The 21,861-nt window shown below is 48.5% G+C and overlaps 10 protein-coding genes across 10 annotated transcripts; 7 read left to right on the plus strand and 3 right to left on the minus strand.

Moving 5' to 3' along the window:
* The first annotated feature begins 220 nt into the window (after nt 1–220).
* V8C40DRAFT_244611 (major facilitator superfamily domain-containing protein) lies at nt 221–3,066 on the plus strand. Its single transcript, XM_083215695.1, has 2 exons — nt 221–770; nt 900–3,066. Exons 1-2 carry the CDS (start codon nt 516–518, stop codon nt 2,349–2,351), a joined length of 1,707 nt encoding a protein of 568 aa, XP_083073889.1. The 5' UTR covers nt 221–515; the 3' UTR covers nt 2,352–3,066.
* V8C40DRAFT_244612 (cysteine synthase) lies at nt 3,060–4,222 on the plus strand. Its single transcript, XM_083215696.1, has one exon. The coding sequence runs from the start codon at nt 3,197–3,199 to the stop codon at nt 4,145–4,147; it is 951 nt and encodes a 316-aa protein (XP_083073890.1). The 5' UTR covers nt 3,060–3,196; the 3' UTR covers nt 4,148–4,222.
* A 3,374-nt stretch (nt 4,223–7,596) lies between these two features.
* On the plus strand, nt 7,597–9,049 carry V8C40DRAFT_244616 (TauD/TfdA dioxygenase family protein). Its single transcript, XM_083215697.1, has 3 exons — nt 7,597–7,818; nt 7,876–8,608; nt 8,680–9,049. The coding sequence occupies exons 1-3, from the start codon at nt 7,660–7,662 to the stop codon at nt 8,925–8,927; spliced, it is 1,140 nt and encodes a 379-aa protein (XP_083073891.1). The 5' UTR covers nt 7,597–7,659; the 3' UTR covers nt 8,928–9,049.
* A 239-nt stretch (nt 9,050–9,288) lies between these two features.
* V8C40DRAFT_244617 (major facilitator superfamily domain-containing protein) lies at nt 9,289–11,168 on the plus strand. Its single transcript, XM_083215698.1, has 4 exons — nt 9,289–9,710; nt 9,789–10,324; nt 10,376–10,814; nt 10,879–11,168. Exons 1-4 carry the CDS (start codon nt 9,492–9,494, stop codon nt 11,044–11,046), a joined length of 1,362 nt encoding a protein of 453 aa, XP_083073892.1. The 5' UTR covers nt 9,289–9,491; the 3' UTR covers nt 11,047–11,168.
* V8C40DRAFT_244619 (S-adenosyl-L-methionine-dependent methyltransferase) lies at nt 10,915–12,236 on the minus strand. Its single transcript, XM_083215699.1, has one exon. The coding sequence runs from the start codon at nt 11,992–11,994 to the stop codon at nt 11,125–11,127; it is 870 nt and encodes a 289-aa protein (XP_083073893.1). The 5' UTR covers nt 11,995–12,236; the 3' UTR covers nt 10,915–11,124.
* Nucleotides 12,237–12,404: 168 nt separating this feature from the next.
* V8C40DRAFT_244620 (FAD-dependent oxidoreductase) lies at nt 12,405–14,007 on the plus strand. Its single transcript, XM_083215700.1, has one exon. The coding sequence runs from the start codon at nt 12,649–12,651 to the stop codon at nt 13,888–13,890; it is 1,242 nt and encodes a 413-aa protein (XP_083073894.1). The 5' UTR covers nt 12,405–12,648; the 3' UTR covers nt 13,891–14,007.
* On the plus strand, nt 13,996–14,657 carry V8C40DRAFT_244621 (uncharacterized protein). Its single transcript, XM_083215701.1, has one exon. It carries the CDS (start codon nt 14,122–14,124, stop codon nt 14,350–14,352), a length of 231 nt encoding a protein of 76 aa, XP_083073895.1. The 5' UTR covers nt 13,996–14,121; the 3' UTR covers nt 14,353–14,657.
* Nucleotides 14,627–16,659, plus strand: V8C40DRAFT_244622 (glycoside hydrolase family 3 protein). Its single transcript, XM_083215702.1, has 2 exons — nt 14,627–14,966; nt 15,024–16,659. Exons 1-2 carry the CDS (start codon nt 14,931–14,933, stop codon nt 16,587–16,589), a joined length of 1,602 nt encoding a protein of 533 aa, XP_083073896.1. The 5' UTR covers nt 14,627–14,930; the 3' UTR covers nt 16,590–16,659.
* Nucleotides 16,638–18,030, minus strand: V8C40DRAFT_218173 (aspartic peptidase domain-containing protein). The gene is made up of 2 exons (XM_083212196.1): nt 17,777–18,030; nt 16,638–17,680 (listed from the first exon to the last, which is right to left on the minus strand). The coding sequence occupies exons 1-2, from the start codon at nt 17,970–17,972 to the stop codon at nt 16,758–16,760; spliced, it is 1,119 nt and encodes a 372-aa protein (XP_083073897.1). The 5' UTR covers nt 17,973–18,030; the 3' UTR covers nt 16,638–16,757.
* A 936-nt stretch (nt 18,031–18,966) lies between these two features.
* On the minus strand, nt 18,967–20,841 carry V8C40DRAFT_265695 (beta-N-acetylhexosaminidase; the record flags this gene model as incomplete). Its single annotated transcript, XM_083219681.1, has 2 exons — nt 18,967–19,395; nt 19,462–20,841. The coding sequence occupies 2 exons, from the start codon at nt 20,839–20,841 to the stop codon at nt 18,967–18,969; spliced, it is 1,809 nt and encodes a 602-aa protein (XP_083073898.1).
* Between the last annotated feature and the right edge of the window lie 1,020 nt (nt 20,842–21,861).

The raw sequence follows: 21,861 nt of genomic DNA on the forward strand, positions 1-21,861 counted from the left end.
CTGGAGTTGATCCATTGAACGTACGCGTACGCTCCCAAAGGGCGTGCACAATAAGAGCGAATCGAGGACTGGTCGGCATACAGAAACAGGCAATCCGCACGTACCCGCCACACTAAACTCATCTAGAATAGCGAGCGTATTCTCCCTCTTGTCTGCGCATAGTATTTCTTTTTGCGGTCCCTGTTTTTTTGCAAGCCGTCTGGCTCCTTCGGAGAATGAACCCTGTTTACCGCACGTGCAATTTGCCGTCTGATGTCTTGCTGGTCCGAGTGGTTCGGGGCACCTGAGATCCTTCTTCTTCCAATAAATCGATTTGTGATATATCTCTCGTTATAGAGCGTTTGATCTCTTGTAATGTTTTGAACGGCTCCAATTGCAGCCCGATAGCTACCAGTTTCGTTCGTTTGAACTGAGTAATAGCGCCGCATCCAATGCTGCACCACCCGAAACAACAAATCTACGCGATAGTTTCTTTTTTTCTCTTCCGGAGTACATGTGCTCAGCAAGTTTGAGCAATGATTCAAAGCGGTGATGCCCAGCCGCAGATTGAATTATTTCCAATCAACCAAGATGGGGCGGACGATGCGATCAATACCGCGGAAAAGACTTCTGCGAGTGTACACGCGGCCAACGAATTAGCCGATGAAGAGGGTTCTATCGCAGAAAGAGGAGAGAAAAGGCCCCTCAACTTTTACCTCGCCTTTTTGGCCATCAACATCGTTGTCTTTATCTTTTCTCTTGATTCTACAGGCCTATCAGTGGCAATACCGGTATGCAACTCTTGATTCCGTTTCATCTATTAGCATATACCCGGAGCTACCGAGAGAGATAGCTGTCATTGGGACGTTGCACCTGGTGCATTCACAGACATTCGGTACCAAATTGCTTACGTCTTGTAGTCTATTGCAGAGCAGCTTCATGGCACGACCTTGCAATCGTTCTGGGCTGGCATTGCCTTTCTCCTTGCCACCGTCATCACGCAGCCACTATACACAAGCTTATCCGACATCTATGGCCGCAAAGGTCTATTCCAACTTGCCTTTTTCTTCTTTGCCGTTGGATCCATTGTGTTCGGATTGGCACCTAGTATGCCAGCGATTATCGTCGGACGCCTGCTTCAGGGCTTGGGAGGTGGAGGCTTGGATGTCCTCGGCGAGATCATTGTCGCTGATATGACTGTGCTCAAGGAGCGACCGACCTACCTTGGAATTATGGCTATTCCAACTGCAGTGGGAAGCATTCTCGGCCCATCTCTTGGAGCACTTCTCTGCCAGTATGCTACTTGGAGATGGATTGGCTGGATAAACCTTCCATGCCTCGGTGTGGCGTACCCTCTCGTGCTCTTTTGCCTCAAGCTAAAGAAGATAGACAGCCCTTTGATACAGAGGACGAAGCAACTGGATTGGATAGGCATTGCTCTTTTTACATCAGCTTGCACACTATTCGTCTTACCATTAAGCTGGGCTGGAACGCTTTATCCATGGAGCTCATGTAAGACTCTGTTTCCGTTCCTGATTGGGACGTTTGGTCTTTTTGTATTCGCTTGGTACGAGTCCAAACCACTAAAGCCCATCATTCCGCACCGCCTTTTCTATCCACGAACTGCATCGGCTACACTTATCGGCACATTTTTTCATGGAATGATACTATTTTCTCTGATGCAATATCTTCCTTTCTTCTACCAAGCCGTCAAGAATGAAACTCTCATCCATTCTGCATTGACTCTGCTTCCGACAAGCGTTGCTAGTGTTCTAGCTGCTGGGTCGTCCGCTGCATTGGTCGGCCCTCTCAAGGGTTATAGATGGAGTATCTGGATCTCGTGGTTCCTTGTGACTCTTGGAACAGGACTGCTGGCTCTACTAAGCGTATCTTCATCCACGGCCATGGGTTTCGGCATTCCCATCATGTGGGGATGGGGTGTTGGCGCTCTCCTGCGGGTGCCTCAGCTGCCGATACAAGCTAGTGTGGCAAATATTGATGATACTGGCCTTGTAATTGGCCTCATGATGTTTCTTCGATTGCTCGGTGGGCTCGTAGGCCTAGCTATTAGCTCCTCCATTTTCAGCAATGTCTTTGAGCCATCTATTTCCAAGATTATCCCAACTCTGCCAGCAGAGCTCCAACAACTCGGAGATGCGAACATGGCAATTGGATTTATTCCAAAATTGAGAACGCTTGATATACCGGCTGAGTCTCTCCTAGTCATCCAGAAAACATATTCAGATGCATTCAGAGCCATATTCTTCGCCATGACGGGAGCTAGTGGGTTAGGTCTACTGAGTTCTCTTGGCACAGAAGAGTTGACTCTTGACAAGGAAGAACGAGGCCAGCAGCAATTTGATTCCACTTAATCATCTTCACCAAATACGACATAAAGATACAACGACGTAATACATAATGAAGCTATGACTGCAAAGCAGTTTCACCATTTAACATATAATAGTTTAATACATAATGCAGATTTTTCTTCTTTACCGATCGCGCCTTGTGTCGGCTCAGCGAAAGCAAATCAACGTTTTTGTACAGGCCCTTCGGAATTCAGGATTTCTCGCAGCGAATGATAATTAGGTTAAAGCTTCTACCGCGCATGTTATCGACTCGGCCTCGGTTGGAGTCATATGCCATGACTCTGTTTTGTTCCGATGGGCGGGGACTAAGGACGAATGACACATGTCAAGTGGAATGAAAATGTAGAGGGCGCTAATGCTATGCTCAATTCAGTGTGCGCTTCGCTGTTCAATAAGCTAATTGTGTTCTACTCCGTTGCTTCGTCTTTATTTGCACTTCAGCACAATATATTAGCGGTGGTCGTGAAATGACACTTCGCTGAACACGGATATATCCCGCCCAAGACTCCTGGACAACAAAGGGCGCCAAATTTGACAGTGGAATGTCAACATTTATTTGAGAACGAACTAATGAATTTAAGTATATATAACGCGATAGTGGTGTCAATGTCATGAGTAGGGCGCTGTGCAGAAGGTAGTCTGAATAGTGGATAGAAGTAGGCTCCTCAGTTGTGTCAAGCATAATACTTGGCTTTCTCAAATCTCCGATACATTGATGGGATCAGAGTCATCCATGTATCGTCTCTCAGTTGTGCTGCTTTTTCATCAATGGTATATATTTACATACCCACGTCGCAACACCAGCTTTCACTTTGCTCACTTTTGGTAACTTTTTCTCTTCTTTCACCATGAGTTCGACTCTCCCAAAACCAGTCAACAGCATCTTGGGCGCAATCGGCAACACCCCGGTGGTTCGCCTCAATAATGTTGTCCCAAAGGATGCTGCAGAAGTTTTTGTCAAGCTGGAATACTTTAATCCAACCGGGAGCTACAAGGATCGTATGGCAAGGTCCATGGTAGAAGAGGCAGAGCGACGGGGAGACTTGAAAGCTGGCATGACCATCGTTGAAGCCACAGGCGGTAGTACAGGATCATCTCTAGCCCTCATATCTGCTATCAAAGGATATCGCTTCTTGGTTGTCTGTTCCGACGCCTTTTCCGTCGAAAAGTTACGCACAATGGCCGCACTAGGAGCAGAAGTCGACATTGTACCGAGCGTTGGCGGAAAGGTCACCGCTGACCTGATTCCCTCTTTGAAACGCCGTGCGGAGGAAATTAGCCAGGCAGACGGCTATTATTATACCAACCAGTTCCATAACAACGACGCACTTGTCGGTTATGGGGAGATCGGACACGAGCTTGTTGAGCAGTTCAGCGATGGCATCGACGCCTTCTGTGGTGCCGTTGGTACCGCCGGCATGGCCACAGGAGTAGCAGGTGTTTTACGAGCAAAGCAACCTCATGCCAAAATAGTAATACTGGAGCCTGCGGAATCACCGATGCTCACCAAGGGTGAGAAAGGAAGTCACACCGTCGAAGGCATCGGCTCTGGAATTATCCCGCCGCATCTGGATCAGCGATTATACGACGAAGTTCGTGCTATTCCTGAAGCAGAGGCTCGAGACATGTGTCGCCGCCTTGCTAAAGAAGAAGGGCTGCTTGTTGGAACTTCAACTGGGATCAATATTGTTGCCGCAATTCAGCTAGCCAAGGAGCTGGGTCCTGGAAAGAGGGTAGTTACTGTGGCGGTGGATACTGGTCTCAAGTATCTCAATGGCACGCTTTTTGCAGACCATTAGAGATGGCTCTCATGGAGAGATTTGTGTATGCATATAGCTGTTTCCGAAGATGAAGAACTGGGAATAACATAAATCGGCTGAATCAGATTCTCATTCACGCTGCTATTAGCCCCCAGTGGTATTCATATTTTACATGCCCCATGGTATACCAGCCTCAAAAGTACGTGTAGCATCACCACCGTAACCCACTTTCTCCATCCACTGCTTCAAACTTCTGATCCTTCCTGGATAAATCTCGTCCAAGAGGTTGTAGTCCCTTTTGCAGAGTCCAAGTTTAGTCCCGCAGTTCTGGTAAATTCTCCACCATGCGGAAAAGTTCTGACGGAAAGTTAGCAGGGACGGATCACCTGGTGCTGTCGAAGTTCCTATTTTGTGCTCCATATCCTCTTCCGATAATCCAGTCTCTTGTGTCCACTGTTCAATAGTGAGATTAGTTGCTTTTGCAGGTTTGTTGAGATGTCTTTTAATGATATACAATGCAAAAGTCAATGAGCTGTAGAAGAAGGATATTTAGCAAGTATATATATAATTTTGCATCTGTGGGTAGATGAAAACAGCAATTTGAAGATCTGTATACTTGCTTCATATGGCTAGCAGTGGGCACACAAGTGTTTGCTTATAATTTAGAATTTGTAGTAGAGGGAATGAATCTTAACACCCAAAATGGTCACGGTGCAGTGATTTTCCTATTGAGGATTGTACTCATGTAGGAAGAAAAGCCGATATAGGAAAATGCTATTTTGATACGCGTAAGCGCGACATCACACAAGCATACCTTCTACGGGTTTTCATTCGCTCAATTTCTCAGTAACTAGGCTAACATGCGGTGATCCTGCTAACTCAACACTTAGTCTCAGCAAGAAGCAGCTACAGGCAACTTAATTGCGTATTCTACATCGAACCCTATCACCAATCGAGCACGTACACCCAAACAGTGGCGTAAGGCAAACAACCTAAAACAGTTAATCAATACTGAGTCAAACATAGATGGTATGGAATCAACTTACAAAATCCATGTAGTTATGTTCAACTCAGCTACCAATCATCTTAATTTAAGCTTAACTCGACGCATATGGCAAACGCCCCGGTGTAGTCAATACGAATAGATAGCAGTGGTAAAGATGACCTATTACTCACCTCTTATACGCACAGATGCCGACGATTACAAAAGAACTCACAGCGCAATACCACAGCCGAATGGTAATGATGATTAGCTCGAGAAAGCGTTTGTCAGCTACTATTGAACATACTAAATGATGGAATCATCTTCTTGGTAATATGACCTATCTCTCTTTAGCTTGTCAGAACCTCTTATTCAACGATTCCCACTCACAAACTTCTTCAATGTACCAGGTGATATCTATCTACATACATACATCCGGTCTATCAGTAAGAAGATCTTTGAAGCTACTTGTCCGGCAGATTTGACTGCGCCCTTGGTTATCAAAGACCAATGTGAAGACAGGCTCTGTGCGCCATGTCCAGTTTTTTAACAAGGCACAAGTAACCCATATTCGAGCCTTTGGTGCTGGAATCACATTGCTCTAGTGAGATAGAAAGTCTGTATGCCTTATGAAAAGTGAAGGTCCATCCAATAAGGGAGCAGGGAATTCTCAGATAATAGGTACAAGAAAAGCTTCTAACTCAATAAGATAAGGTAATACGCAATTTATCAAGCCTCCACGAATGTCTCACTCAAGTACAAAAGCGCCGTAAAGACTGAGCATACGTGACGTCGTTTACATTATAGTTAACACCGCCAGGCGCGCTTTGAACTCCCAACAGGACCTTGCTGTAATCACTTCACGCATGAACCCAAAAGTAACTTATGACAGGAGTTACCCACGCGCCCTTCACACAAGTTTATAATGATCTCTATGAGCTCTTCCGAAAGTTAGACGCATATTTGTTCTTAGCGAGTAATATGTGTCTACTAATGATTCGGCGTTGGGCAGTTATGGCCGTTGTGCATTTCTCAGTGCTCCAATGAGATAAACGTTGGCTACAGTATAGTGGATAAAGTGCAAGTTTGATGCAATCATCACAGGCGTGGCTGAATGGTATTATGCATTGAATTAACCGGTCGCGTGTGCTTCTGCCACATAGACAAGTCTAATTTCCCGCTTAAAACCGTAAATGAACTGGAGCTTTCTTTACTGCTTACATGAAGTCAGCTGCATCCATTCACGGCGTTTCATTACACATACGCCTACACTTACTTTGTGGGCGATTTGTTGTATTAATGGAAGCTCTCTAGGCATATAAATCATGAACCTAAACGGCTTGGGAACTCCTTGCTCTTGCGGCTTCCAGTACTAATATGATACAATCATCACCATCTATTCCTCTTCCAGGTATATCAGCTGAGAGCTGCAGCAACATGAAACCACTTGGGGAAGATGTTGATACGCAGTCAAGATTAGATAGGTTCGTCATCTTCTAGCTATATGAGGTAATGAAGGGATCCATCAGACAGGAACTAAGAATTCAGCCAGATATACGTTATTCGTTGCGCAATGCGACAGGATTCCCTGCCGCTTGATAATGCATGACTCCGGTTTCGCGGCTTTGGAGCTCGATTGATGCTAGGCCTCAATGAGCGGCAATCACGGGAGTATTATTTCTATCTTGTTTTACTCTTCTTTTACTCGTAAAAGAGTCATATGCATAAGCTTTAGTTAGATCAAGACCACCACGATATTAACTTTGAACATCGAAGGCAACATCGACCCCTCGGGCTCTCGGCAGATGCCGTATTTCGTCATTACTTCATGACCAAACTTCAGGCTGCATGGGATCTGATGCGTTTCTATCGCACCCAAATCCTCTAGCTGAATACGATTACTCGCAAGAAATAGCTCAAATCTCAGGGGATATTTGTAATTGACTTTCCTCTTTGGAGCGCATACACAGAAGCGATAACCCAGCTCTGTGGACCTCAAGTGCCAGTCAACAATCAGACACATGACGAGATCCGTTTAGCGATGACCCGCTGCCGCAATCGGGATAATGAAAGAGCCTATAGCTGAAGATTTAGCATGTAAACGTAATCAGCCAAGAAAAGGAAGTATATTGCGTGCTTCGTGGTCGTGCAACTGCTGCAGCGATTACACTGTATAAGCTGGATTGCGTGATTCGCACTATCAATAGCATCAACACCGTACAGATCATCTCCGGTAGTGCGATACCGTGGCGCCCTCCAAAATCTGCAGCTGGGAAAAGTACCAATTAACATCACTTATCTGCTAAATTGTAAATCCGAAGATCAGACAGGTCTCATACTGGATGATTGGATGATTCGTCAATTCGCCATAGAGTTCACGATGCATGCCATTGTGGGGGTGGGGTTCGCCCGATGCCGATGAAATGAGACCGATGGGCCGCGACAGAGAGGGGAAGAGACGCAGGTTGGGCAAACGTATAAAAGGACAGTGCCCAACGGATCACTGGAAGCGAATTGTCTTACTATTTTCGTGAAGAATTAGGAAGAAGACATTGAAATCTCATACAAAATGGCTCCCGCATTGGTTGAGACTGCTACCACTACCAGCAACAACGGCCCTGTTCCGGCATCCGTTTATAAGCTGGACCTTGGACAGTACAAGGAGATTGACCTGACCTACATTGACAAGGACGCCGAGGAGGGCAAGGCTGGCGGCCCTGCTGCCCATGTGAGTCTGTCAAATTGAACGGTGTAACGGTCCTTTATACTCACACGACATGTACAGTACCCTCACTACCTCCCAACATGGAACCCAGAACAGAAGTACCCTCCTCTCACGCCTTTTGAGCACTACGAGCACGGCAAGGATGCCGATACCTCGTACCCCAATCTTCTTCCCAGCGGAGTCAAGGTCACAGAGCTCACTCCCTCCATTGGCTCCGAAGTGAGAGGCATCCAGCTGTCCTCTCTCAGTGACGCCGGCAAAGATGAGCTGGCTCACTACGTCGCCAAGCGCAAGGTTGTAGCCTTCCGAGACCAGGACTTTGCTGATCTGCCCATTGCCGACGCCCTCAAGTTCGGCTCATACTTTGGACGTCACCACATTCACCCTACATCCGGCTCCCCTGAGAACTACCCCGAGGTTCATCTCGTCCACCGTGGCGTGAACGACAAGGGCCACTTGGACTACTTCAAGACCAGAACCAGCTCTGTGGCATGGCACTCTGACGTTTCATACGAGGCTCAGCCTCCTGGAACCACCTTCTTGTACATCCTCGACAAGCCCGAGACTGGAGGCGACACCATCTTCGTTGATGCCGTCACGGCGTACAAGAGACTCAGCCCTCTCTTCCAGGAGCGTCTGCACGGCCTCCAGGCCACCCACTCTGGTATTGAGCAGGTCAACGCCGCCGCTGCTCGCAACAGCATCAAGCGACGAGACCCCGTCGTTCATGCTCACCCCATCATCCGAACTCACCCCGCTACGGGAGAGAAGGCCATTTATGTCAACCCTCAGTGTAAGTCTCGTGTACCCTGAACACTAGCTGGACTGTCATATGATCCGGATAGCTAACATTCCACCTTGTAGTCACTCGCGACATTGTTGGCCTGAAGAAGGAAGAGTCCGATACTATTCTCAAGTTCTTGTATGACCATCTAGCTCTTGGAGCCGATTTCCAGGCTCGTGTTAAATGGGAGGACAAGACTGTTGTTGTCTGGGACAACAGAGTCACCCAGCACAGCGCCCTTGTGGATTGGGAGAACGGACAGAGGCGACACCTTGCTCGCATTACGCCCCAGGCAGAGAGGCCCTTCGAGACTCCGTTTCAGGGTTGAGAGCAAAGTTAACGATTGCATTTCTGTGAACATTTTAGCGACATAATTTGACAGGCATCAAAGATGGCCTTGTACAAAAATATGCCAATACAGGCAGATGAATAAAAGAAAAGAATATAACCAATTGAGTGATCTTATTCAGTTTGCTTCACAGTTTTTAGTGCCTGCTCATCGTCATAAGAATACGTAACCCATCCATCCATATACACGTGTACACATCCCATATCCGGATCTGAGCCCACAGCCGATGCCAAAGCGTAGGAGCAATCTCGCAGGCCAGAGATGAGTCAGCAGGCGTTTATTCGTTGCTTTTGAATAGATAACGTTGAAGTGTCCGTCCTCGGCTCATTCAATACCGGCATGAAGCGCCACCAACGCTGCTCCAATTTTTGTCTCCGAATCTTGTCAACCAGAGGGCGTGCCAGGATGTGGACCGCTCGGCCTAATGATTCACCACGGCCTATAGCGATTATCAGCAAAAAAAAAAAAGAACAGCTGGTCGTTGATATAAAATCTGTAACCTAGTGAGAAACAGACAGTTGTTGTATCCTATTTCTCATCACAATGGCGACTTCAACGACCACTGCGGTTGAGCTCGTTGAGCTGCCCATACAGAATAACGCATCTGGACATAACCGGTTTCACAACAATGCACCCGTTGATGAATCACAAACCTCATCCTCTGACGATGTCTTGGAGGCTTCTCGTCTAGCAGACTCGGCTGTGCCAGATGGAGGTTATGGTTGGGTCGTCGTGGGTGCCTGTGCCGTCATCGCGTGGTGGGTGAGTACATATCTGGATCTCCAACATGGTGCGTGATTGGGTAAAGATACATCACTGATACGAATTCATTCATTGTAGTTTGTAGGAATGGGCTATAGCTGGGGTGTACTCCAAGGAGCTCTCGTGGAAAAGGGACTCTCAACTCCCGCCACCTTGTCATATGTTGGTTCATTGGCCATTGCCCTCATCTCCTGCTTGGCTGTTATCAATTCGCGCATCATCCGAGCAATTGGGGCACAGCGAACATCCATCCTGGGCATTTTCCTCCTCGGCATGTCTGAGATAGTGAGCAGCTTCGCAGTTTCCAGCCTCGCGGGATTGTTCATCACCTCTGGCGTTACGCTCGGTCTTGGGATGAGCCTCTGTTTCATGGCTGTATCCGCTACCCCGGCACAATATTTCAGCAGGAAGAGGGGGCTCGCAAACGGCATCGTATTCGCTGGAGGAGGCTTTGGTGGAGCGACTACGAGTTTTCTCTTGGATGCAGTAATTCAGCGGCATGGAATTGCATGGGCGTATCGAGTTCTTGGACTTGTGACGCTGGCCACCGGTCTCCCTGCGGCATGGTTGGTGAAAGAGAGATCGCCAGTCAAAACCGCAAGCTTTATCGAATGGTGAGACGAATTCTTTGAGAGACTCAATTTCTAAGCTGATAACGTATTTAGGCGTCTTTTCCGCGATCTCGGGTTCGTAATCATATTCACCGCTGGCGCGATTGCAACTTTTCCTCTCTTGGTTCCCGCGTTCTTCATTCCGCTCTACAGCAGGTCTGTCGGTCTGTCTGCATCGACTGGTGCTGGTCTCTTGGCGGGCTTCAATCTCTCATCCGCTGCAGGGAGGATTCTCTGTGGCTTCCTTTGTGACAGATTTGGCGCTCTCAACGTATTAATGTTTTCTCTGTTGATCAACGCCGTTACTATGTTGGCGATATGGCCTGCTTCGAAAACTCTGGCTCCGCTGATTGTCTTCGTTGTTATCAACGGAGCGGCTAACGGCGGCTTCTTTTCCACCATGCCTACGGTAGTGGGCAATGTTTTTGGATCTCAGAGAGTGTCTGTGGCCATGGCCATGATTGTTACAGGTTGGGGCGGTGGATATCTCATGGTAAGTCTTCACAACTCATCCACAATATCCATATATACAACACTCAATTTGCTAATAACTTCAGGGTTCACCAATAGCTGGATACCTTCTCGATGCCTACGGAGGAACAGGGGGCGGATTCGAGGCATACAGACCTGCCATCACATACGCTGGCTGCATGGGACTGGGAGCTACGGCTCTCGTGGCAGTTGCCAGATTCCGAAAGAATCGTTCATTTTTTGCCAAAGTTTAGCAAATTGTTCGTTTTAAAAGCTGTATTTGTATGAATCAAATTAGACTCGTGTAAATAGATACAATGCTCGTGCCGAACTCAAGCGCGGACAGCAACGAAAAATAGTCGCGGGTATCGCAACAAGACTGATCCGTCATCGCACAAAGGATAAAGCTCCTTGAGCTTCTCCAAGTACGCTGCCAGAAATCCTTCCTTCTGTTCAGGGTTGAGCGGGTCGATAAAGGGCCGTAGTCCCGTGCCCTTGACCCATTCAACAATCTCTTGGTGGCCACCCAAAGGATGCTGGTAGTATGTGTGCCAAACATCTATAGATGAACACAGGGGCTTTAATCCATTGTAAAGCTCAATAGGCGTCTGGAATGGTCCCAGTGCCGGCTTGAGACGTCCAAGGGTCTCTGCCCAAGGACCGTTCTCGGCAACTGCACGCATGGCTTCATGAGATTTCTCGGTGTGGTTGTCGGGAACTTGGAATGCAAAAACACCTCCAGGCTTGAGGGATTGAATCAGGCGGCTGATGATGGGGATTCTGTCCTCAAAGTTGATCCACTGAAAGACCGCATTGGAAAAGAGAAGGTCAACCGGTCCCTCTGGCGTATAAGTTGCCAGATCCGCCACAGTAAAGTCCAGGTTAGGCAATGCCTTGCGTGCCGTTTCAATCATGTCGGGAGAGGAATCCATGCCCGAAATTTGTGCATCCGGCCATTGTTTCGCAAGGACTTCAGTCGAATTGCCAGGACCACATCCAATGTCGATAATGCGAGTTGGCGATGCCAGAGGCACTTGAGCAATAAGATCACGCGAGGGCCGGGTGCGCTGCTCAGCGAATTTGAGATACTGGGCCGCCGACCAGTCTTTCGTGGCGGCTGCTCTTCCCTGACCAGTTGCTTGCGTGGCCATTGTTCTGGTGAGCAAAATCTTTGGAAGTCGGCTAAGGGGACGAGATATCATGGCGTAGATCAGATTCAGGAGATGAAGGAGGAGAGATTGAGCTATACGTGTTCAAGCTCAGTCGATCGTCGTTGTACCAGCGAGGCGAATGGGACATGATCTGAACCCAGCATTATATATAGTAATTTACATATCAAGAGTCATATATCTAAATCTAAATACGAAATACGAAAATCATGATCATCTTCACTCCAAAGACTCAACCAACACCTCCAATGCTGTCAAAACCTCTGTGATGATGCATCAAACAGCCATCCAACGCCTTTAATCCGAGAGAACTTCGGCCGTCCGAATTAATTCCGCCGATACCGGCTTCGGGCCCGAGAGCGCCCGGACGAGCGTCCGAGGTCACGTGAAGACTCTTAGATCAGGATCTTGTTCCTGCGTCGTGTCCGAAGTTGTCCAGATGAAACCGACTGAAGGCACTTTTCAATGAGTCAACGTGTATGGCTACGTATGCCATTCGATATTTTAGTGCGTAGATGTGAAAAGGACAGCAATGGCTATCTTGAGTCTATACCGAAAGGACACGATGAAGCATTTCAGTTATAGCTATTTAAATCAAGTGACGCTGTTCATAGAAGTTCAGCTGAACTTGCAGAATATGCTCTCAGCTAGCAACCATTTATCACTTTTCTGAACAACATCCTCACTATGTCAGCCTCAGATTCACGTCCCAGCATCGCCATCATTGGCGGAGGGCCCTCTGGCCTCTGCCTTGGGGTTCTGCTTCATAAACATGGGATTCCATTTACACTCTATGAACTTCGGGGTAAACCCGATGACTCGAGTCTTCTGACGCCGTCTGGCATGCTAGATCTTCACCAAGAGTCTGGACTAGCAGCCATACGCGCCTGTGGTCTGTGGGAAGACTTCCAGAAGCATATCCTTGACTGCAGTGAAGAGCTCATCATCATGAACAAGGATGGTCGGGTAACTCATAGAGATAATGGAGGTCCAGGGCCTGAAAGCCGCCCCGAAATTGCGCGTAACACACTCACGCACTTGTTGCTCGCGTCCATACCCGCCGAGCGTATAAGATGGGAGTGCAAGCTACTAAGCGCAAGCCGAACATCTACGAACCGAATTTCCCTTGATTTCGGTTCCAAAGGAATCTTCGAACACGACTTCGTCGTGGGCGCAGATGGGGCTTGGTCCAAGATTCGCAATCTTATAACAACAGTCCAACCCTACTACGGCGGCATCCAATATCTCACATTAGACATCCTCAACGCCACAACTCGCTATCCTGCGTTGTCTACCCTGGTTGGCACTGGCTCGTGCTTCATTCTCGGCAGTAAGAAGGGTGTTGTAAGCCATCGTGGGGTACAAAGCTCCATTCGCCTTTACGTTGGAGTCTCGACAGAAGATGAAACTCCATTTTGCGCACCTTCCGCAGCCCTGGAAGCCGGAAGCCTAAAAAAGGCGTTGATAGACAGTTCAGATCTTTTTGGTACTTGGAGCGAGCAAGTCAAGGATCTTATTTCCACTGCCGCCGACGAAGCGCTGGTTACAGCAAACGCGACTCAGTTGTCCGAACCAAAGCCTCTGTACATGCTCCCCATTGGCCATACATGGGAAGCACAACCGGGAGTTGCTATCATTGGCGATGCAGCTCATTTGATGATGCCATGGGCAGGGGAAGGTGTCAACCTTGCATTGTGGGACTCGTTAGATCTTGCGAATACCATCATCCAATCGTGGGATAAGGCCGAGAATGCTGCAGAATTTCAACAGATCATGACACCCCTAGTCTCGGAATTTGACAAAAAGATGTTTGCGAGATCTAAACAAGCAGCAGAAGGAACGTGGCAAAACTCCAAGATATTGTTTTCCGACGATGGGGCGCAGGCAATGGCGGATATGATGGCAAGATATCGGCAAATGGCATCATGATTTTGGTGAAGGAAGTCAGACCTGGCTCTTTCAAGCCTACCATCACAATACAAAGATATCTCATGTTAGTAAATTATGTACATTAGTATAATAGATAATTCTTCACTCTGTCATTTATTCATTTTATCCCGATTCTGTGTATTCATAGGCGTCCTAGTATTTTCTCGAATCAATTATTGCTAAGCATACTATAACGAAGTATGGAGTAACCCTTTGAAGACTTAGACCGCTATGTGTATGAGCATCACTCTACTATTAATTATTTCTTTGTCAAAAACATCGCCGCTTCAATTCTTCAATGCCAACTTCTTGACAGAATTATCACAGAATTACCCCTCCCCCACCATTCATATCTCCATGGCGGGGAAATTATTCGTTGTCGCAGCAGTGGGGTTGGAGATTCCGTCTGAACACTATAATTCTGCGACAAGTCAACTTTTCGGCACTGAAAGGGACGATTAAGAATTTTGAGATATTGACTGCAGTCCGGATAATGTAGAGAGACGATTGTAATGTTGAATGTGTCGATTCTTCTCCAGTCAACACATGTCGTGCATCAACAGCTTCAAACCCCCGCGAGCCCATTTGTCCATACTGTTGGGGGTCAAAATTCCACGTTACATTTTCAAGCCACTTTTATAGCCAAGCCAATGCTGGCCAAAACATCGCCTGACCCCCACACCAAGAGACGATGACAGAATAGCCTATATCGGCGAACAAATCGAGGCATTCCCAAACAGCAGTTTCCGGGGAATAATGAAATGAAGAAGATAAGCTTGAAGCAATTTTCGGCAGCGGCATCCGAGACGTTACATTGTTTAGTAAAGAGCCCGCCAAGGTTGATGCCCCGCAAGTGGTAAATGGAGCTCATTAAGGATCAGAACCTTAGACCATCATCTACCTAACCCAACGGAACTCGCGAAACTGAAACCTAAATTCTCTCCGGACTCCCCTTAAGAGGCATACAAAATAGGAAGGAGAGATATTTGACTTCAATATCCGGTCGTGTTATATCCAGGATCAGCTTCGAGACAGTCAAAATGGTCTCAGCGGAGCAGCGCAAGAAAGTCGGCCAGGTGAGATCTAACCACCTTCTCGCCAAGACGAGACATGGCTAACTTGTTTACGCTCAGCTCTTTGCTGTTGGCTTTCATGGCCGTGAGATTAACAAAGAAATCACAACCTTGATCCGTGATTACGGTGTTGGAGCAATTGTTCTCTTCAAGCGCAACGTGCTTGATGCCGCACAGCTTCAGGCGCTGTGTTTGGGTCTCCAGAAGATTGCCAAAGATGCAGGCCACAGCCAGCCTCTTTTCATCGGAATAGACCAAGAAAATGGATTGGTTACTCGCATTTCACCACCCGTTGCCTCTCAACAGCCCGGCCCCATGACTCTCGGCGCCGCTGGCTCTCTCGACTCTGCCTATGAGGTTGGAAAGGCCACAGCTGAGATGCTGCGATATTTCGGCATCAACATGAACTACGCCCCGGTTGGCGACATCAACTCAGAGCCACTGAACCCCGTGATTGGTGTTCGAAGCCCCAGTGACCAAGCAGAAACAGTGTCCAAATTTGCAGCCGCCTGCACAAAAGGCCTGAGAGAGCACAAAGTGGTACCGTGCATCAAACATTTTCCAGGCCATGGAGATACCGCCGTGGATTCACATTACGGACTGCCCGTTATTGATAAATCAAGGGCTGATATGGACAAACTGGAACTGATTCCGTTCCGCGATGCCGTTGCCGACAACATTGAGATGATCATGACAGCCCACATTTCTCTCCCACAGCTATTGAAGGACGGCTTACCTGCAACTCTATCCCCAGATAGTATTGGGATCTTGCGAAATGAGTGGAAATATGACGGTGTCATCATGACTGATTGTCTCGAAATGGATGGCGTCCGTGCGACTTATGGCACTGTTGAAGGATCACTTATGGCATTCCAGGCTGGTGTTGACAACGTCATGATCTGCCATACTTTTGACGTACAATCAGCGGCTGTTGATCATGTCTGCGAAGCTATAAACACCGGGAAGCTATCTCAGGAGAGAGTCGACCAATCCCTGGAGCGTCTCCGAAAGCTAAAGGATAGATATACAAACTGGGACGTTGCTCTCCACGCAGAGCCTCCAGCGACATTGGCAGCAATCAACGAGAGGGGGGAGAAGCTCGCTCACCAAGTATACGCAGATGCAACTACTCTTGTCCGGGCCCAAGAGGGTCTTCTACCCCTCAAATCGACCACAAAGATTGCATTTGTCTCTCCCGGACCCGATGTGCCCATCGGTGGAGCTGTTGATAGCGGAACTCTACCAACTCGAGTTCCTTGGATTGGGGAGACTTTCGGAGATCGTATCCGTAACAGAGCGCCTCATTTTTCTGATGTCCGATTTACTAAATCTACTCTCACGGATGAGCAGTGGAAGCAAGTGGAGGAGGCCGATGTTGTTATTCTGGCCACTCGCAATGCCCGTGAATCGAAATACCAGAAGGAACTCGGCCTAGAAATTGCCAAGAGGCGTGGTACGTCGCCAGTAATCTCAATTGCAACATGTGCGCCGTACGACTTCTTGGATGACGCTCAGATTGGCACTTACATCGCTGTCTATGAACCGACTGTCGAAGCATTTTCTGCGGCGGTGGATATTCTGTTTGGTGATGCGCAACCAAAAGGAAAGCTCCCGGTGGCGCATTGAATTAGCATAGATCACAGCTAGCAAAAGATGATGTAAATAATTATTTAATTACTATATATCCTCGTTGATGCATCATCATTCATAATCGCAGCTGCAAGTCGGTATCTCAACTATCCCTGATTACAGACCATAGGTATGCCCACACGCAATGTTTAGCTACTACATTCATTACTCAATCTTGACAATGTTCGTCTCATCAGTGTACTTCGCAAGAGAAAACTCAATCGTCAGGTTGTCGTAATCGAAAGTAAAGTAGACATTGCGGAGAAAAGTATCACCCATCAAAGTACCAAACGGCGCAACAGGTGCAGTGCAAGTGCCATCGCCGTTGTCTATGGGCACAGAACTCAGCGGCACATTGAAGACAATTCCTTGACCAAGATTCACAGCAATGGAGTCATCAGATGGCTCACGGAATTTGCAGTCCACGAATAAGGTGTCATTTGGATCAGGGTTTGCGAGCCCCCAATAACTGGTGAGGGCGTCAAAGAGATCTTGTTGGACGTACCATCCGGGAGAGCCGGTGTCCCAGAGAGCATATGTGCCATTGTCATAGGTAGAGGTGACTTTGGTTCCATTTGCAAGCTGCAATTGAAGGCTGGAAAGGGGGATCCAGTTTGGCTGCTCATTCGCATTGATAGAGGTCGGATCTAGGACATCCAGCTTGTAAACAGGACCCTGGCGTTTAGCAAGATCAATTCCACCGATGAGCAGCGACGCTTTGGCGTCGGCATCATTCGGTCCTAGATACACGCTAAAGGCACGGCGGGAAATGACTCCATGCTCCTTTAGTTGGTTGATGAAAGTCGGGTAGGTGTCGCAGGCCTTGGTCTGGCAGAAGGCTCCAAGGCCGAAGATGGCAGTCTGTTGCGTGTTGATGGGAAAAGAGGCAACGTTTAGCTCGACAACGCCAAACATCATGTCTTTGACGGTGATGCCGCCGACCTGAAGAGTGTCGTTGATGTAGCTTCCAAAGCCATGATCGATGAGCAAATCTTCATAGCCATCGCTGATCCATTTTGTTGTGGTGGAAGTGGTGTTATCGTAAGTGCCGTAGCTTGAGCAGAAGCCATTCTGGCATACGACATTGCCTGTGAGGCAAAGGTAAGCAATGAAAAATTACCGCATCGACATATCCCTTCCCGTGTAATTGAATGTGAAAAGGAATTGGGTGTACTAAGACGTACGAGGTGACTCAAAGGCATACGTCGGGCTGCCCGTATCGGCCTGAATAATGGCCTTTTGCGGCGGGGTGCCGACTAGGAATTCGGCGCCATACGCGCTCTGATTTTTGATGCGCTGGAGGGGGATTTCGATCACGCCCTCTGGTAGAGAAGCTGCGGCGAGGGAAGCGAATGAGAGCGACGCAAGAGGGACGTGCATCTTGTATTTGTTAAAGAAGTTCTAGATCAAAAGTCCGTGTGTTGGTTGAGTTTCCTCTTGGTGTTTGACAAGTGCCGAGCCAGGCGGGTGTTTGTGTCTTATATACCTGTAGGCTACTAGGGGCTCGCAATATTGAAGGGACTACCATTCATTAGGCGTTTACACGGATTACAACTCAATCAAAAACCCCGGGCAAGCAAGCAAAGGTCTTGGAATCATGAATACGAGCTCCGGGATTACTATCCAATCGACGTGTAAGAGTATAGCCTCTAGAGCATTGAATGCCGGATAGGATACGACCCACCACGGCAATACTCAGACCAGGAACCTAAAAGAGATCCGAGAAGCCGCTTCTGCAGTGCTCCGTCATCCCACCCTCCCCCGTATGCAAGCAAGTATTAAATCCGCGAATCGGGGACTTCCACGGGAGTTGATTTGGTTGTCTTGACTTTCGATCCCAGTCAACCCCTTTTTCGAAGCACGAAGTGCTACTACATTGGGTCAATATTGCATGTAGGGTGATGTGGAATAAGTTGCAGAGTACGGAATACTACAAAGGTCTGGGTGACAGAATATTTCTCATTAATTCGACTTGGAGGGGAATAGAGCCGTCGCTCCGTAATGCGGAGTGCCGCCCCCTGCATATGACATCAAAGACACTGAAGCTTCTTCACAGTGCCGAATCATTACATTTGGAATCCAGAGGGCGCAGATTTAACGGTGTATGATATGCCCTTTTACTCGTACTACTATTTTGAGAGCAACAACAATGCAAAGGCCTGGACGCTGGTCTTATTGAGCTTTCTCAATTACAAACATGGCAAACAGTGTTTCAACATTAATATGAATGGCATCTTGAATGACTTGGGATTCTTATTATAAGTGATTTTCAGTCTAACCGTCATCACAAACGAGACGTCCCCGGCCTTCAACAGCAGCGTGAAAAAGAAACATTCATATATACCACATTACAGACTTTGTTCATTAACCCGCATCAGTAATTCCCAGATTCACAGTTGTGAACATCGACCTGACTGCACCACAGCTGCGTAATCGGCGTTCCTCGAACTCCCCTCGCCAACATGCGCTCTCGCTGCTCCGATAATCTTGGCCGTGCATCAATCTGTGATCGGTTCTGGCCCTTCTCATCGATCTTGCCCGACCACCAAATCTCAGCGGCCGCTCCCGCTCGCGGCCAGATGATGGAGTCCAAGCTGGTCGGATCGATGGTCTCAGTCCAGACAGCAACTTCGCCTCCAATGACATTCTTCTTGAGATCATCGGACACGCCGTCCGTGGGCTCGTGTGAGTACATGAGCTTCCAGTTTTTGGTCGGGTCGCACCAGTCGAGGAAGGGATAGTTGTTGTTAAAGGGGTCCCCGTTTGCAAAATCGAGCCACTCACCACGACCACAGTCGAGATACTAGCAGCAGAACGATAGTCAGTAAAAATAATACAGCGCCAGAAACGTATTGATACCAATACTCACGTAAAAGTCATTGCTGCTGTCAATAACCTTGTATCCAGCCTGGGCAAGCTGCTGAATCGCTCCTCCGCCAAGCCAAGTTTGGGCAACGACATCCTTGCCCAGAGTTGCGTTCCAATCCAGAATCATTTCTTCCCAGACCATGGGGACGAGTCCCAGATCGCGAACTTTACCATGCACGTGGTCCAAGAAACGCTGCAGCATCGGCTGTAGGGTGTTCATGTCGTTTGTGCGAAGGGCCGGGTCGAGCAGCGAGTTGTTCGCCTTGTACTCGTCGCCACCGGTGTGGAAGTAGGCTGAGTACGGCGACAGGCGCGGCAGCAAATCCTCAAACAGCTTGTCAATGAACTTTTCGACGTCTGTGTTGTTCAGCTTGAAAGATCCGCAGGGAGGCTGGGCGCAGTACCACTGCCACGGGTTGACTCCGTAGGCGTTACTGAGCCCAGGGTATGCCTTGTCGATTCCAACGTGGCCCGGCATATCAATCTCTACAATGACCTGGACACCTCGATGAACACCATATTCTTGGATGCTCGCAAGATCGCTTGGCGAGTAGCTCAAACCCTTGTGATAGGCGCCCTTCTCAGCCAGCAGAGGCAGGGATGGAATCTCCAGCGGCCATGACTGCGTGTCAGTAGCGTGCAGATGCAGCACATTCATTTTGTTCATGGCCAGAGCATCGATAGTGCGCTCAATGTCGGAAACCTCGAACCAATGGCGGCTGACATCCAGCAGGAGGCCGCGGTGAGGATACTTGGGCTCATCGCGGATCGAAACAGGTGCGAGCTGCGTGTACCAGGCAGTGCCGGAGCTGTGCTTGAAGAAGAGCTGGGAGAAGGTCTCAAGGCCTCGAAGGATGCCAGTTGACGACGGAGCGGTGAGAGATGCGTGGCCCTTTGCGTCGACATCCAGAGCATAGGATTCATTTACTGCGCCATTCAGAGGCTTAAAAGTATTCGCGGAATCGTGTTGAGTCTGTATAATCTGCAGTGTCCGGATCCGCGCTCCGCCTAGATTCGGTTCAGAGTTCGAATCACGTTCACGCAGCATCCACGGCACAAAGCCCTGCTGGAAGATGGCGCTGAATGTCCGCGAGACGCCGCCTTGAACGATTTCCTTGCTGGTGAAATGCGGTCCGCTGGGAGGCACGTAGCCGGCCGTGTAAGTAACCTGTTGGTCATCGATCCTGGTCTCAGCAAAGTCCGGGGATCCGGGGTCATCATATGGAGGAGTCCACCACACCTGTTCACCATTGTAGGTAACCTGGACCGTCTGGTCAATAAAGAGCGTGTCATTGCCGGTCGAGGAGTGTTTCGGCACGGGCCATAGGGCAAAAGCCGGGCCGCTCAGGGCCAATGCGGCGACAATGGCCCTGGAAAACATTGTCGGCTGTGAGCTGATGGTCGAATGGGTTTGTCAGGGTCAGGCCACACGAGCTTGGAAGCAGGGCGAACAGCTCTGGGACAGCTGCTTAAATTAAATACTACACGTTCCTGTCCCGCCCCTTGCAGGAGTGATTCACTGTGTTTCTCGTCTCCGGCCTGGGTCCCGCTCCAGCTCAAATTCCAGCTCCAGTTCCGGGGTCCTGGGGAGATGAGAGCTATCCGTTGTTACCCCAAGTTCCACGCAGATCAGCAAGTGCCGCTTCTCAGCTTCTCTGATTCGATTACAGGCATGCAGCACTGCTAATATGTACTACGAATGAATGGACCCTTGCGTGTTGTGTGTTGGCGCGGAGCAGCAGCGTAACGTTTCATCGCCAGTCGATATCTCGTGTACGAGTAGTAGAGACTTGATTTGAATCAGAGTTGGCGGCTTTGCTGACCAATTGAGGCCAATCTCTGCGGGAAAATTCGCCGCCAAAGTGATTACTGCTTCGCTCTAATCTTCTTTCCACTTGCTGCGAAAGATAAGTGATTTCTATGTCTCGCGCAATTCCCGGTGGTAATTGGGATCCCATGCTCGAGATGCGGAGAATGACGCTGGATAAATGCAAAACTGGCCGATCGCCGGCAGATACCGAAACTGATGCTAGCGATGAATCAACGCTAACGTCTTCAAGCAGGTAAAGTAACGCAGCATCTCATCACGGGGAGGAGAATCAGCGGCGGTCAAGGCTGGTCGGGGAGCAGCAGCTGGTTCAAGCGGAGGCTGGTTGTTGTAGCACAAAGCAGCACATTGGCTGTAAACAGCACTGAAGAAGCCCTCTGTTATCGTGTCTAGACGGAAGCTTGAGCTACTTTAACTATTAACTCTATACAGCTACTCAAATAACCATGTTACCTTTGTAAGCGGCATTACCTCATATTCCTAGGCTCAGCTGTGGCGGGGACTCGTAAATTAGCCCGATCTCTGCATCTCGCGACATTGAAGGTTTCGGCAGCAACCGGCTGCACGTAATTT

The sequence above is a fragment of the Trichoderma camerunense genome, assembly GCF_050948025.1.
Source record: "Trichoderma camerunense strain CBS 138272 chromosome Unknown V8C40scaffold_8, whole genome shotgun sequence".
NCBI classification, from domain to species: domain Eukaryota; kingdom Fungi; phylum Ascomycota; class Sordariomycetes; order Hypocreales; family Hypocreaceae; genus Trichoderma; species Trichoderma camerunense.

Excerpts from the sequence above, each read along its gene's own strand:
- V8C40DRAFT_244611 (XM_083215695.1), top strand. The coding sequence starts at position 516 with ATGATTCAAAGCGGTGATGCCCAGCCGCAGATTGAATTATTTCCAATC. Across the intron at positions 771-899 it reads GCCTATCAGTGGCAATACCG|TCTATTGCAGAGCAGCTTCA; the intron begins GTATGCAACTCT and ends TACGTCTTGTAG.
- V8C40DRAFT_244612 (XM_083215696.1), top strand. The coding sequence starts at position 3,197 with ATGAGTTCGACTCTCCCAAAACCAGTCAACAGCATCTTGGGCGCAATC.
- V8C40DRAFT_244616 (XM_083215697.1), top strand. The coding sequence starts at position 7,660 with ATGGCTCCCGCATTGGTTGAGACTGCTACCACTACCAGCAACAACGGC. Across the intron at positions 7,819-7,875 it reads CTGGCGGCCCTGCTGCCCAT|TACCCTCACTACCTCCCAAC; the intron begins GTGAGTCTGTCA and ends CGACATGTACAG. Across the intron at positions 8,609-8,679 it reads CATTTATGTCAACCCTCAGT|TCACTCGCGACATTGTTGGC; the intron begins GTAAGTCTCGTG and ends TCCACCTTGTAG.
- V8C40DRAFT_244617 (XM_083215698.1), top strand. The coding sequence starts at position 9,492 with ATGGCGACTTCAACGACCACTGCGGTTGAGCTCGTTGAGCTGCCCATA. Across the intron at positions 9,711-9,788 it reads GTGCCGTCATCGCGTGGTGG|TTTGTAGGAATGGGCTATAG; the intron begins GTGAGTACATAT and ends CATTCATTGTAG. Across the intron at positions 10,325-10,375 it reads ACCGCAAGCTTTATCGAATG|GCGTCTTTTCCGCGATCTCG; the intron begins GTGAGACGAATT and ends TAACGTATTTAG.
- V8C40DRAFT_244619 (XM_083215699.1), bottom strand. The coding sequence starts at position 11,994 with ATGATATCTCGTCCCCTTAGCCGACTTCCAAAGATTTTGCTCACCAGA.
- V8C40DRAFT_244620 (XM_083215700.1), top strand. The coding sequence starts at position 12,649 with ATGTCAGCCTCAGATTCACGTCCCAGCATCGCCATCATTGGCGGAGGG.
- V8C40DRAFT_244621 (XM_083215701.1), top strand. The coding sequence starts at position 14,122 with ATGTGTATGAGCATCACTCTACTATTAATTATTTCTTTGTCAAAAACA.
- V8C40DRAFT_244622 (XM_083215702.1), top strand. The coding sequence starts at position 14,931 with ATGGTCTCAGCGGAGCAGCGCAAGAAAGTCGGCCAG. Across the intron at positions 14,967-15,023 it reads AGCGCAAGAAAGTCGGCCAG|CTCTTTGCTGTTGGCTTTCA; the intron begins GTGAGATCTAAC and ends GTTTACGCTCAG.
- V8C40DRAFT_218173 (XM_083212196.1), bottom strand. The coding sequence starts at position 17,972 with ATGCACGTCCCTCTTGCGTCGCTCTCATTCGCTTCCCTCGCCGCAGCT. Across the intron at positions 17,681-17,776 it reads GTATGCCTTTGAGTCACCTC|GCAATGTCGTATGCCAGAAT; the intron begins GTACGTCTTAGT and ends TTTGCCTCACAG.